Genomic DNA, 14,876 nt, shown 5'->3' with positions numbered 1-14,876 from the left:
TGAGTATGGATACTCCTGCTTGTTTCCGAAGTCCATATGAGTGATATGATTTTTCCCAACCTTTCACCTTCAGCCTATGTATGTCTTTTCCTATCAAATGCGTCTCCTGTAGGCAGCATATTGTTGGGTCTTGTTTTGTGATCCATTCTACTAGCCTGTGTCTCTTAATTGGTGAGTTTAAGCCATTAACATTTAGGGTTATTATTGAGATATGGGTTGTTCTTCCAGCCATATTTGTTTATTTATGTTACTAAACATGGTTTGTTTTCCACTTTGATTATTTTCCCCCCTTTAGTGTCCTACCTCCCACTGTTGGTTTTCATTGTTATTTTCCATTTCCTCTTCCTGTAATGTTTTGCCAAGGATGTTTTGAAGAGATGGTTTTCTAGCTGCAAATTCTTTTAACTTTTGTTTATCGTGGAAGGTTTTAATTTCATCTTCCATCCTGAAGCTTAATTTCGCTGGAAACACAATTCTTGGTTGGAACCCATTTTCTTTCAGTGTTTGAAATATGTTATTCCAGGATCTTCTAGCTTTCAGAGTCTGTGTTGAAAGATCAGCTGTTATCCTGATTGGCTTACCCCTAAATGTGATCTGCTTCCTTTCTCTTGTAGCTTTTAAAATTCTCTCCTTGTTCTGTATGTTGGGCATCTTCATTATAATGTGTCTAGGTGTGGGTCTCTTATGATTTTGCACATTCGGCGTCCTGTAGGCTTCTAGGATTTGGGGTTCTGTCTCATTCTTCAAATCTGGGAAGTTTTCTCGAATTATTTCATTGAATAGATTGCTCATTCCTTTGGTTTGAAACTCTGTTCCTTCCTGTATCCCAATGACTCTTAAATTTGGTCTCTTGATGTTATCCCATATTTCTTGGATGTTCTGCTCATGGTTTCTTAACAGTCTTGCTGAGCTGTCTATGTTCTTTTCAAGTTGATATACTTTATCTTCATTGTCTGATGTTCTGTCTTCTAAGTGTTCTACTCTGCTGGTAGTATTCTCAATTGAGTTTTTAAGTTGGCTTATTGCTTCCTGCATTTCTAGGATTTCTGTTTGTTTGTTTTTTATAATCTCTATTTCCCTGTATAGTTGATCTTTTGCTTCTTGGATTTGTTTATGTAATTCATTGTTGAAATGATCTTTCATTGTCTGATTTTGTTGTCTGATGTCTTCCTTGAGACTCCAGATCATCTGAAGCATGTATATCCTGAATTCTTTATCTGACATTCCATCAGCTGCAGCTATTACCTCTTCTAAAGTTGAGTTGACCTGCAATGCTTGTGGTCCTTTCTTTCCTTGTCTCTTCATACTGTTCGCGTTCCTTTCTTCTTGGTGAAACTGTTGTGCTATTGAATTTTCCCCCTATATATTTATATTGGTCTTGTATAGTTGCAAAGTCTCCCTCGCAGGCACGGGCGGCGGCTCTGCCCCTCCGCCAATTGGGGCAATGTGCCTACCACGCCGGCAGGCCGCTGGGCCTGCTCTGCCAGTCGGTAGCAGGTCCGCCGTCCTTGCAGGCGCGGGCGGCGGCTCTGTCCCTCTGCGGGCCGCTAGGCTTGTTCTGTCGGTGGTCGCAGTTCTGCCTACTTTGCAGGCGCAGGCAGCGGCACTGCCCCTCTGCAGGCCTCTGGGGCTGTACTGCCAGTGGGTCGCAGGTCCGCCTACTTTGCAGGCGTGTGGGGGGGGGGCGGCTCTACCCTTCCTCAGGCCACTGGGCCTGTTCTGTCTCTCGGTTGCAGGTCTGACCTGTTCTGATGGTGGTCTCAGTTCCGACTACCTTGCAGGCGCGGGGGGGAGGGGGCGGCTCTGCCTCCCAGCAGGCCGCTGCTCCTCTTCTGCCGGTGGGTCGCAGGCCCGCCTACCTTGCAGGAGTGATTGGAAGCTCTGTCCCGCCGCGGGCCACTGGGCCTTTTCTGTCGGTGGTCACCCTTCCCCTACCTGGCAGGCGAGGGGGGTGGGGGGCGGCTCTGCCCCTCAGCAGGCCGCTGGGCCTGCTCTGTGTTTGGTCCCAGTTCCCTCTACTATGCCGGCGCAGGGGGAGGGGGCGGCTCAGCCTCTCAGCAGGCGGCTGCTCCTCTTCTGCCAGTGGGTCGCAGGCCCGCCTACCTTGCAGGAGTGATTGGAAGCTCTGTCCCGCCCTGGGCCACTGGGCCTTTTCTGTCGGTGGTCACCCTTCCCCTACCTGGCAGGCGAGGGGGGTGGGGGGCGGCTCTGCCCCTCAGCAGGCCGCTGGGCCTGCTCTGTCTTTGGTCCCAGTTCCCTCTACTATGCCGGCGCAGGGGGAGGGGGCGGCTCAACCTCTCAGCAGGCGACTGCTCCTCTTCTGCCGGTGGGTCGCAGGCCCGCCTACCTTGCAGGAGTGATTGGAAGCTCTGTCCCGCCCTGGGCCACTGGGCCTTTTCTGTCGGTGGTCACCCTTCCCCTACCTGGCAGGCGAGGGGGGTGGGGGGCGGCTCTGCCCCTCAGCAGGCCGCTGGGCCTGCTCTGTTTTTGGTCCCAGTTCCCTCTACTATGCCGGCGCAGGGGGAGGGGGCGGCTCAGCCTCTCAGCAGGCGACTGCTCCTCTTCTGCCGGTGGGTCGCAGGCCCGCCTACCTTGCAGGAGTGATTGGAAGCTCTGTCCCGCCCTGGGCCACTGGGCCTTTTCTGTCGGTGGTCACCCTTCCCCTACCTGGCAGGCGAGGGGGGTGGGGGGCGGCTCTGCCCCTCAGCAGGCTGCTGGGCCTGCTCTGTCTTTGGTCCCAGTTCCCTCTACTATGCCGGCGCAGGGGGAGGGGGCGGCTCAGCCTCTCAGCAGGCGACTGCTCCTCTTCTGCCGGTGGGTCGCAGGCCCGCCTACCTTGCAGGAGTGATTGGAAGCTCTGTCCCGCCCTGGGCCACTGGGCCTTTTCTGTCGGTGGTCACCCTTCCCCTACCTGGCAGGCGAGGGGGGTGGGGGGCGGCTCTGCCCCTCAGCAGGCCGCTGGGCCTGCTCTGTCTTCGGTCCCAGTTCCCTCTACTATGCCGGCGCAGGGGGAGGGGGCGGCTCAGCCTCTCAGCAGGCGACTGCTCCTCTTCTGCCGGTGGGTCGCAGGCCCGCCTACCTTGCAGGAGTGATTGGAAGCTCTGTCCCGCCCTGGGCCACTGGGCCTTTTCTGTCGGTGGTCACCCTTCCCCTACCTGGCAGGCGAGGGGGGTGGGGGGCGGCTCTGCCCCTCAGCAGGCCGCTGGGCCTGCTCTGTCTTTGGTCCCAGTTCCCTCTACTATGCCGGCGCAGGGGGAGGGGGCGGCTCAGCCTCTCAGCAGGCGACTGCTCCTCTTCTGCCGGTGGGTCGCAGGCCCGCCTACCTTGCAGGAGTGATTGGAAGCTCTGTCCCGCCCTGGGCCACTGGGCCTTTTCTGTCGGTGGTCACCCTTCCCCTACCTGGCAGGCGAGGGGGGGGGGGGGCGGCTCTGCCCCTCAGCAGGCCGCTGGGCCTGCTCTGTCTTTGGTCCCAGTTCCCTCTACTATGCTGGCGCAGGGGGAGGGGGCGGCTCAGCCTCTCAGCAGGCGACTGCTCCTCTTCTGCCGGTGGGTCGCAGGCCCGCCTACCTTGCAGGAGTGATTGGAAGCTCTGTCCCGCCCTGGGCCACTGGGCCTTTTCTGTCGGTGGTCACCCTTCCCCTACCTGGCAGGCGAGGGGGGTGGGGGGCGGCTCTGCCCCTCAGCAGGCCGCTGGGCCTGCTCTGTCTTTGGTCCCAGTTCCCTCTACTATGCCGGCGCAGGGGGAGGGGGCGGCTCAGCCTCTCAGCAGGCGACTGCTCCTCTTCTGCCGGTGGGTCGCAGGCCCGCCTACCTTGCAGGAGTGATTGGAAGCTCTGTCCCGCCCTGGGCCACTGGGCCTTTTCTGTCGGTGGTCACCCTTCCCCTACCTGGCAGGCGAGGGGGGTGGGGGGCGGCTCTGCCCCTCAGCAGGCCGCTGGGCCTGCTCTGTCTTTGGTCCCAGTTCCCTCTACTATGCCGGCGCAGGGGGAGGGGGCGGCTCAACCTCTCAGCAGGCGACTGCTCCTCTTCTGCCGGTGGGTCGCAGGCCCGCCTACCTTGCAGGAGTGATTGGAAGCTCTGTCCCGCCCTGGGCCACTGGGCCTTTTCTGTCGGTGGTCACCCTTCCCCTACCTGGCAGGCGAGGGGGGTGGGGGGCGGCTCTGCCCCTCAGCAGGCCGCTGGGCCTGCTCTGTTTTTGGTCCCAGTTCCCTCTACTATGCCGGCGCAGGGGGAGGGGGCGGCTCAGCCTCTCAGCAGGCGACTGCTCCTCTTCTGCCGGTGGGTCGCAGGCCCGCCTACCTTGCAGGAGTGATTGGAAGCTCTGTCCCGCCCTGGGCCACTGGGCCTTTTCTGTCGGTGGTCACCCTTCCCCTACCTGGCAGGCGAGGGGGGTGGGGGGCGGCTCTGCCCCTCAGCAGGCCGCTGGGCCTGCTCTGTCTTCGGTCCCAGTTCCCTCTACTATGCCGGCGCAGGGGGAGGGGGCGGCTCAGCCTCTCAGCAGGCGACTGCTCCTCTTCTGCCGGTGGGTCGCAGGCCCGCCTACCTTGCAGGAGTGATTGGAAGCTCTGTCCCGCCCTGGGCCACTGGGCCTTTTCTGTCGGTGGTCACCCTTCCCCTACCTGGCAGGCGAGGGGGGTGGGGGGCGGCTCTCTAGCTGTATTCTTTAGGATGGTCCAATTTCTAGCACTAGTGCAACTACACCTGGAGCCATACTGACATAAAATCTAAGAGAAACCCTGGTTTATGCTACAGTCAGAAGGAAATCACCAACCTGCTGTCAACCAGATCAGGCTTCTCTATCACTGACCTTTTATGTTCCCTTGCTGATTCATCATTGTTGTTGTGTAGGACAGGCTGAGTTGTTTTTTAGTGTTGATTTTGTCTTATGGTTTAGTTTTTGTTGTTACTGCTATTTAAGTTAGAAGTGACCACTGCAGTGGCTACTACAGAGCTTTGGGAGATGAGGTTTTGTAAAAGCAAAGATACAGAGGGACACTGTATTCTATAGAGAAAAATGACCCCTTTATTTTACTTATCCTGGAAAAAAAGATCTTGGTACTTTTTTTCTTTTGACAAAAACCATACTTAAGTAAGTAAAAAAAAAAGTAAGAAGATAAGTGAAGTAATCATTCATTGATAGTTTGTGAGTATGCATTGTTTTAACCAGGAACTATCAGAGAGTGATGGCAATGTAATTATTTATTTTTGAACAGTCATAGTGTGCGTTATTTTTACTTCACTACATTGGCTATAATTGGAAAACCAGGCTAGGCATAATAATGTTGGCATCTTAAATGTATATAGAGCTGTGGGTATTTCTGAGACAAAAATCAGGTATCCATTGTTTGGTAGAATAAATGCATTCTTGACCAATTGTGCACAAAGGAAGTCCTAACTTACCAACTTCTATTTTCTCATTGATAAGTTTGTTATAAAAATTGGAGCTCTGACCTCTGTATGTGTTCATTTTGAGAAATAAGAAATCATATTTAACAATCCAGGCAGTGTTTCAGCATACATATTTAAAATAAATAATTCTGTTATAAAATATTAATGCTGCGTAAAATGGTACTGTAAATGTGTATGAAACAACGAATTTTGCTTTTCTGAAGGCCTGAAGGAGAAGAGATGCACCGAAGTGCAAGGTAAATACATGTAGAAGAAAAAAAAAACTATACATTTACATTCATATATATATATCCATCCCCTCTGTTTGTAAGGTACTGATAGGTATTGAGTTCTCTGTATTAAGAAACCAAAATTAATTGTCCTGATTCTTTCATAGCCTGACAAAAAGAAAGTGTTATATAAACAAACACATTGACATTATGATGTGCTAAGTGCTCAGTAGAGGAATGAGGCTATTTCTGGGGAATAGAGCAGAAGAGAGTAACTCTTCTGTTTTCATAGAGAAGGTGACATCTGAGCAGGGTTTTGAAGAGTGAGTAGGAGTTGAGAGCAGTATGGAAAAGTACAAACTCTGACACTTGACTCTTGCTCTAAATCCCAGCATTAGTCCTGGAGAGACTTAGGTTAACTTCTCATCTGTAGAACGGGGACAATATTTGTAGCCACATCAGAGTCCTTGTTATGAAGAGTTAATGCCTGTATGTGTATAGAACTTAGAAGAGTGCGCTGAGCAGGGGAAGGGCTTAATACATTTGCTGCTATTGTTCCATCATTAAGAGAGTGGAATGTCATTGTAAAGGGAACAGCAAGCTGCATTTTTTTTCTATAAAAAATTCAACATGATGCCTAGTTAATAGCTTTTACAAATGAGCAATTTAACGCAAGATGTAGAAAAGAAAGGGAAATAGAATAGAGTCATTCAGAATAGAGCCACAGAGGCCCTGATTGATGAAGAAGGGGAAAGTTACTGTGCACCAGGGAGCTCCTTCATGACATGCTCTTGTGATAGGCACTTCAGGTTGCTACCAAGTGGTTACCTAAAATGCCACAACTCCCTTTTTCATACTGGAGTAAACTAGCAGAAATCGAAGAATGAAACCCACTGACTACATACAAAAAAGCACAACTGTGGCAGCCCTGTGTTAATTTTTCATCACTGATAGTGAATATCTGAGAAAAACTGACTTAAAGGAAGAAAGACTTATTTTGGTTCACAGGTTCAGAGGATTCAGAGGATTCAGCATATGGTCAGCTGGCCCTGTTGCTTTTGGGCCTAGGTTGAGACAGAATATCAGGGCAGGGAATGCATGATGGACAAAGCTGATGGCCTCATGGTCGTCAGGAAACATAAAGAGAGCAAAGAAGAGGCTCTTCCCCAGTGACCCAAGTTCCGTCCACTAGGCCCCACCATCTCCCCACAGAGCCACAGACTGGCAACCAAGCCTTCAACACTTGGCCTTTGGGGGACATTTAAGTCCCAACCATGACATAACCCTAGGGACACTAATGTGCAAATTACTGTTAGGTTAAGGCACAGTAGTACCCCCTGCCTGCCCAAAGAGTCTTCTTTCTCTGTTGATTTTTTTCTTTAGAAAAATATATAATATGAACAGATGAAGTCCCTGAGGCAAGATAGTTTTGTAAGATAACCATTAAATTTATGGAAGATATCAATTGCTAAAACTATGTTAATTGGCCAGGAAAGGGTTATTCATTAAGGTACCTAAATCAGCATGAAGAAAGTGGAAAATATAATGGAAGATTATGTAAAATCAGAAGAGGGAACCTACCAACAGCCTCCTTTTCCACGAATTTAAACAATCATTGAAGTCACCAAAACATGAAATCCATTGATGTACAATTAACAACAGGTAAGGGAAGCAAGCCTTTCTGAGATCCTGGCTTAGACAGGCATGTCATAATTATTTTGGTAATCACTTTTTGGCTTAAAAATTCTGCATAAGTAATTAGTTTTATAGAGTTTCTATTTGATCAAGCCTGCCTGTGTTAGTGTGGGTTTTTTTTTCCTTATTTTCTCTTTTTTTTTTTTTTTGTATGAATAGGAAATCAAGGAGAAATTGGATTCCAGTCACAAGCGAGATATGGAAGGCATGGGAGTTCCAGAAATCAAGTATGGGGATTCCGTCTGCTTTGTCCAGCACATAGCCAGCGGTCTGTGGGTCACCTACAAAGCACAAGATGCCAAAACATCCCGCCTGGGACCTCTGAAAAGAAAGGTGAAGGGTCAGAAAGCCAGTCTACAATTATTTGGCACTGAATTGGGAGCAACTGGGCACTAGAAGTTACTCTGAGGATCAGGTGGACACAATTGTGTTTAACTTCTGACTATTCTAAAGGGTGATTCCTTGACCAGTTATACAGAGTTCCTGTAGTACATCAGTCTTGGTTACTTTAAACCCATATTCAACTAAAAAATAAGTTCATTACATGGAAAATCTGTGAGGAGGGGTAGGATTTGTTTAACTTACTCTAAAACCTCATCTAAATGACTTTTTAGTAGTTTTGCTCTTTGGGGATTATCCACATCATTGCTTCCTTCATTTAAGTGGATAATGGAGTTATTGTGCAATTTTCCTAATACGGAGATTAAATAGTCTACGGAACAAGTGCAGAGTGCGTAATGACAAGCCCATAGGAACCTATCAGAAGAAGGCAGAGTTGTTGTGGAATGATGTTATGTCTAGAGGTGTATCCAGATTTGGGTGACCCATCAACCTGCCACAGTTGGAAACCAGCTAAAATACATGCAGAATCTTTTACCAGAAAGTCAATTTCTATAGTAGTGTTTTTGTTATTAGGAACCAGAGAATGAATGCCAAAGGAGTGATGCTTTTTGCATGGAAAACCCTTTCAAAATATGAGTTTGGATGATCAAGGAGTTCCAAAATTCTAGGAGGCACTGTATATTATAGTTTGGGTCTATCATCCTAATATGGTAATGTCAGAAGTTTTCAGAATGATGGTTATAATACAAAAGGATGTTGTTAATAACCCATAAGGTGATATTTCACATTTGTGTAAATCAAAACATACCAGATAAATATCCAGAAAAGGGAAAATTAAGAAGAGACAGAATATAGAATAAATAACAGGTTACACAGACTAGCTTGTATGATCTCAGCCTTCTAAAAACAACTACAAAGGCTAGGTAAAATACAAAGCAATTTGTTTCTATACATAAGACATGAGCACTAATGATCACACAGAATGCACCAAGGTGAATCTGCCTTCATCTTTTCTGCTCTGTATATTTGCTGATTCGTAGAATAGGGAATGGGGGTCTCATGTTAGCTCTATTGCCCTGGAAGGACAGATGAGACGTAGGGTAAACCAAAGCTCTGAAACTGCAGAGCCAACATTTCAGAATAGGGGGCCCTAGAGAAACATGAGCCTGAAATTATCCTAAGTTTACCACGAATGGAGTACGAAGCCAAGAGAGCAAACAGAGGCTATAGATGCCAAGGGGAACAGCAAAGCAGAGATGTTGATGGTATGTATGGCAGTACTAGGGAGATGGAAGTTGGGGCTCAGGGTATCCCAAGTTAGAATGACCCTGAAAAACAGAGTAGGCATTCAACTGAATCCCAGAGGATCCACACCCCGGGAGTGAGAACTAAACCCTGGGAATAAGGGCAAACTGAAAATAGGCTGGTAGAGAATGGGGTGGGTTCTGACATCTATCGGAATCCTCTATAGAGTACATGTTGTTTACTGCCTTTATAGTTTTTCAAACTTCCTAAGGCAATGGCAGCATTTAAAGAGTGGACTGTGTGGAACTTATGATTCTGGGTAGGAGGGGAAAACTCCAAGGACTATCCAAATGGAGAGATCCCAAGTTGCGTTGTTGATTTATTGTGCCTGTCCCTGCTCATAGATTTGACTTGCTGCAGAACATGCAGAAAGAATTTGGGAGAGCCTCTACATGTTGTCCTATTACTTGGCCCCTGACAGGAATGCACTGCTTCATTTCCTAAGGAACAGGTTAAGTTTCCCCTCTAGAAATGCAGAGGATGTCCAAATCTGTCTTAAGAATTATATAAAATGGACAACACAGGAGCCTAGAAAAACTAAAGAGAACAAACAAAATGAAAGAGCAAACAAATGGTAGCTAACTTTAAGGGAAACACCCTTTTCCCTTTCCCACCTTGGACTTCTCTCTACCTCTGGGTGTGGGATTTCTCCATGAGGAAAAGGAATTTGTGAACCAGGCTGCTGAGATCAATAGGGGACAAAATACCAACATTCTAATCTCTCCATTTCTCCCAGTTCTCATTACTTTCAGGTTTGGCTAGCCAGTTAAAATTTGTTATCTGAACAAGCAAAACGTAAGAATTTTGGTCTTTTGGGACCAGAAATCTGGGACTGAGGCCAAAGTAAATATGGTGGCATTATATTGTTAAATCTAAACGTGGTATTGTTCACCAGTTTCTGGGAAGTTCTGACAAAGTTTCCTAACAGTGGGTTGTGTCTAGTGCTAAGGCTTAAGCTGCAGTATGTAGATGGAATGAAAAGCTTTTTTAAAAAAAAATGAATAGAAACTTGTATGACTCTGTATTCCACTTCTTATGTGACTTGATTATAGTAGGACATACCTTCAAAATAATAAAAAGATTTTCTCATGGAAAGAAAAATAAGTTGTTCCTTATGCTAAAAATGACAGAGACCAAAACTCCTAAATATATTTTTGGGAGCCTCACATTTAAATCATAATGACACAAAGACTGATTTCGAGGACCCACAAATGGTCTCTCTCCACTTTCAACCAGAGGAGACTCTGTCCAGGAATTGAATCAGGCTAGAACCATCCTACTTAACATCTGCACATGCTGGATCATTTTTTATAGAAAGAACTGCTGACCCCCTCACCAAAAGGGTACTATAGCCACTCAAAAGCGGTATCATGTCCTTGATGATCAATAAATAAACTTAGCTTCTAGATAACCAGATATCCATGATATAATATCTATTATAACAAGCATTTCTTGAGCATCTATCATGTTATAGGAACCATGCCAAATGATTTACATGAAAGTCATCTAAATCTCCAAACAACCCTCTAGAACAAGTCCATTTGCAGTATAAGTAACTTGCCCAAAGTTAAACAGCTGGCAAGTAGCATAGCAGGACTAGAAGTAAGGTTGCCTGATATCAGATCCCATGCTTTGCAATCCCCTCTCTAGTCTCCATGAGAACCCGGCTACCATCTTGAACTGATTTCCTCAATTCTATAATTAACTAACCCAGTGTAACTGCCCTTCAGTAGAGAAATCCAAATCTGACCCCAGGAGAGAGTTTATTTTAAATTGTCTTTGTTCTTCCCCAACTTATCTCTGGAGGAAAAAGCCCTGAACAGAGTGAATTTTCCCGTTTTTTCAAGGGTAAAGTTCTCTGTTCATTTTAAGAGAAAAATGTACTATAAAGTATGTTTTCACCCTTTAAAATTGGCCATGTAGGCCCAAGGACTTTATTGTAACTCATACCTTGGTGGCACATAAAATTTCATTTTCATCAAAGCCCCACGTCTCAGGAATGATTCACATGTCAGTAATAGGGCATGTGGGTGAAATAACTTTGTTAATGTCCCGTTCTCAAAATGAACCCAGGGGACTTGGTTGGGGGAAGGAATAAGAAGGAAACACTGTAGAAAATGTTGACTGCCCAGCTTGGAGTAATGCGTAACTGAGGCTTGCTTCCCTTGCCCTGTGAATAGGTCATCCTCCATCAGGAAGGCCACATGGATGACGGACTAACACTGCAGAGATGCCAGCGTGAGGAGTCCCAGGCTGCTCGGATCATCCGGAACACGACAGCCTTATTCAGCCAGTTCGTCAGGTATGTCCGCTCCTGCCCTTTCTCTTCCAACCCCACCCACCCACGAGGAATGTTTCCAGGAAATAGCTCAACACCAACAAAGAGCCTTACTAGAGAGCTTAGGATTGAAATATATTTTTCATGTAGGCAGGTGACCTTTAACCAGCTTTACTCTTTGCCCAACAAACACCCAGTCCCATTCGTTATTCAGATTGATGGAATGAACAGAGAACGTGTTTGAAGGAACATTAAGGGAAAAGAGCTGGAGAGCTTTACATCCCTTTTGTATTCGTGTGTACAGAAGGAAGGAGAGAATAGAAATCAATCTGCTCCTTTGTGCTATTTAGAAAGGGTCTCCGCATCACTCAAATTGTTGCTATGGTTTGGACCAAAGTAGATCTGCAGTGAAAATCCTGGGTTACCCAAATACAGCTGGGGCTTAAATGAGAGAAGCGTCTGAACTGGTTGCCTGGATGGCAATGCCTCCAGCCTAAATGGTGCTGCCAAAAGGGAACTCAATTCTCACCAACTTCTGTAAGAAACCAATTGTGCTGCAAACAGTGCAGTGTTTCCAACTATTCTTCTGTTGTAGGAAAATATCTCTGAAGCCAAGAGGTTGTAAATTACATGTGTGAATTGGCATGAAAAAGAACTTCTTAAATATATATATTTGTAATTGAAACTGCAGACCAAATCACTATAGTAAGGGCATAGGCTGAGCTGCTGATGTAAAGCAGAATAAATTCCTTCCTCCCTCTCTCTCTCTCTCTCTCTTTTGGTACCAATATTGAACCTAGAGGTACTTAACCATGAAGCAACATCCCCAGTCCTTTTCATTTTTTATATTGAGTCAGGGTCAATATAAGTTGCTGAGATTGGATTTGAACTTGCAATCCTCCTGCCTTGGCCTCCCAAGTCGCTAGAATTATAGATGTGCACCACCATGCCCAGCTTCTCTTTTAAATAATTATAGAGTAGAGGTGGTTTAGGAAAAATAAGCAGCCCAGCTTTGGGGGTTCAGGTTCCTTCTATCTTTGCTGCTTTGGTATCTCCTACAGGTTCTTAAAAGTATGTGCCTGGACCAGCACAACAACAACAACCCTGCAAGCTTGTTTAAAAATGCAAATTCTCAGATTTGACCTCAGAACCTATTGAATCAGATACCCTGGAAATAAGATATAGCAAATCATATTTTTATGATCCTCCAGGGGTTGATGATGCATGCTAAAGTTGAAACTACTGCCCCAGAGTAGAGATCTTAACCTCATCTTCATGTTGGGTTCATCCAGATAGCTTTTTAACATTCTGATGTCTAGGCTGTGTCTCCACCCAATTCCATCAGAATCTCTGGAGGTGAGATCCAAATTCCAGTAGTTTATTGAAGCTCCCTAGGTGATTCTAACATTCAGCCACAGTTAGAACCACTGTCCTTGCATATTTTCTTCACCCACACAGTCAAAAATAGTGAACACCACCTTGTCTGAAATCTTCCCTGCAAAAAGAAAAAAGACGAGTGAATGACTGATAGACTTTTAAAGGATATGATTCAGAAGTAGAGAATTTATCTAGCATTACCTTGGCTAAATCTTAGTCACACAGCCAGGCCTAGTTTCAGGGAGGCTGAGAAATATATGTCTGTCTGGCTGGCTGTGTACCCAGTATAACTCAGAGATTCTGTTACTATAAATTGAAGAAAGAGTGATAATAGAAGTATTTCTACTAAATGATGGAACTGAGAACTGAAAGTCAATCTTTTGTTTACTCTTGGCTCTGGCACCAGTTTCCTGTGACCCTGAGGAAAATATATTCTCTTTTCTGTGTCTCATTACTTCCAGAACCTACATACCTCCTTCAAAAAAGGATCTAAAAATAAGTGGCTTAATACAGGCAGGAAAAGATAGCTGCAAACAAATATGAGTTATTCATGTGGCCCAACTAGCACCAAAATCATCACCCTCTACATAGGGTGGTGTTATTTATCTGACCTCCAATTTGTTCAAACACTTCCCTTAAATCTTTTATAAATTTCAGCGGCCACTGCCTCACATATATTCAAAAATTAATTCAAAATGAATCGAAATTTAATGTGAGATTGAAAACTACCTAAATATAGGTAGATGAAGATATAAACATAAATTTTCATAGATTAGGCAATGGTTTCTCAAATATAATACCAAGAGCAAAAGCAACAAAAGAAAAAAAATAGACAAAATAACTAATTAAAAATGGGCAAAGGGCCTGAAGAGACATTTGTCCAAAGAAAATACATAATTGGTCAATAAGCACATTAAAATATGCTCAGCATCAATAGCTGTCAGGAAAATGACAATCAAAACCACAGAGAGATACCCCTTTACACCTATTAGGATGGCTATAATCCAGAAAAGTTAATGAAGTATGGGAGAGAGTGTGGGGAAATTGGAACCCTCATACACTGGTGGTGGGAATTGTAAAATGTTGTAGCTACTCTGGTAAATAGTCTGGAGATTCCTCAAAAGGTTGACCATGAGAGTTACCATGTGACCCATCAATTCAACTCCTAGGTCTATGTACAAGAGAAATGAAAGCGTATGTCCACCCATACACCTGTACACAAATGCTCATAGCATCCCTTTTCATAATAGCCCCAAAGTATAAACATCCCAAATATTCATGAGCTAATGAATGGATAAATGAAATGTGCCATATATGTAATATGAAAAATATTTTGGCCATAAAATTTCTTTTTTATGGCCAAATTCTTGAACTACTGATACATACTACAGTATGAATGAACCTTGAAAACACTGTGCTGAGAGGAACACTCACAAAGGACCACATAGTATGTAATTTCACCTATATGGAACATCTAGCGTAGGCAGACCTATAAAGACAAGGAAGTAGTCAATTGTTAATCAGGGCTGGAGTCTTTGTGAGGGGAGAGAGTGATTGCTAATGCATGTGGGGGGTATTTTGGAGGGCTTATGAAAAAGTAGGAAAACTGGTAAGGACAGCATTACTGTGAATACACTACAAATCATTAGGCCTTGTAGCGTTTCCATAGGTGGACTGTATCATATGTGGATTATATTTTAATAAAATTTCTTTAAGTCAGTGGGAGTTGCATACCTGACACTGGGAAAAAATGTTTAAACAACTTTATTGAGGTTGATTTATATATCATAAAATTCATTTAAGCATTTAATTCAGTGAGATTTGATGTTTACAGAGCTTACAACCATCATCATTATTCAGGTTTAGAACATTTCTATCACCCTAAAAAACATCTCTTAAGACCATTGCACATTATTCTAGTCCCCATCCCCGGGAAACCACTAATCGGCTTTTTTTTTTTTTCTTTTTCTCAAATCATTAAATTGATAAATAATTTTTAAAAAGTGTTCTGGATCTTTCTTTTTCACTTAGAATTATGTCTTTTACAGTTTATCCATGTCATTTTGTCCCTTTATTTCTGAAGAGTATTTTGTGTGTGTGTGTGTGTGTGAACAACTGTGAGTGTGCAGAGAGAGATGGATAGATTCATACCACACTTTATTTATCAGTTGTTGCACAGTTGGTTGTTTCCATTTTAGGTTACCATGAGGAATGTTTCTATAGATGTTAATATAAAAGTTTTTGGATATATCCTTTAATTT

General features: G+C 44.9%; 1 protein-coding gene across 1 annotated transcript in view; it reads left to right on the top strand.

Annotated features, from left to right (window-relative positions):
* Nucleotides 1-14,876, top strand: part of Ryr3 (ryanodine receptor 3) — a 360,681-nt gene that overhangs the window by 97,081 nt on the left and 248,724 nt on the right. The window contains exons 11-12 of the mRNA XM_071607412.1: nt 7,473-7,646; nt 11,141-11,262. Of these exons, the coding sequence (XP_071463513.1) occupies nt 7,473-7,646; nt 11,141-11,262 (296 nt within the window). The remainder of the gene's footprint in view (nt 1-7,472; nt 7,647-11,140; nt 11,263-14,876) is intronic.

The sequence above is a fragment of the Marmota flaviventris genome, chromosome 2 (genome assembly GCF_047511675.1).
Source record: "Marmota flaviventris isolate mMarFla1 chromosome 2, mMarFla1.hap1, whole genome shotgun sequence".
Classification (NCBI taxonomy): domain Eukaryota; kingdom Metazoa; phylum Chordata; class Mammalia; order Rodentia; family Sciuridae; genus Marmota; species Marmota flaviventris.
Note: the sequence above shows the minus strand (reverse complement) of the source record. Positions and strands in the feature narration are given on the sequence as shown.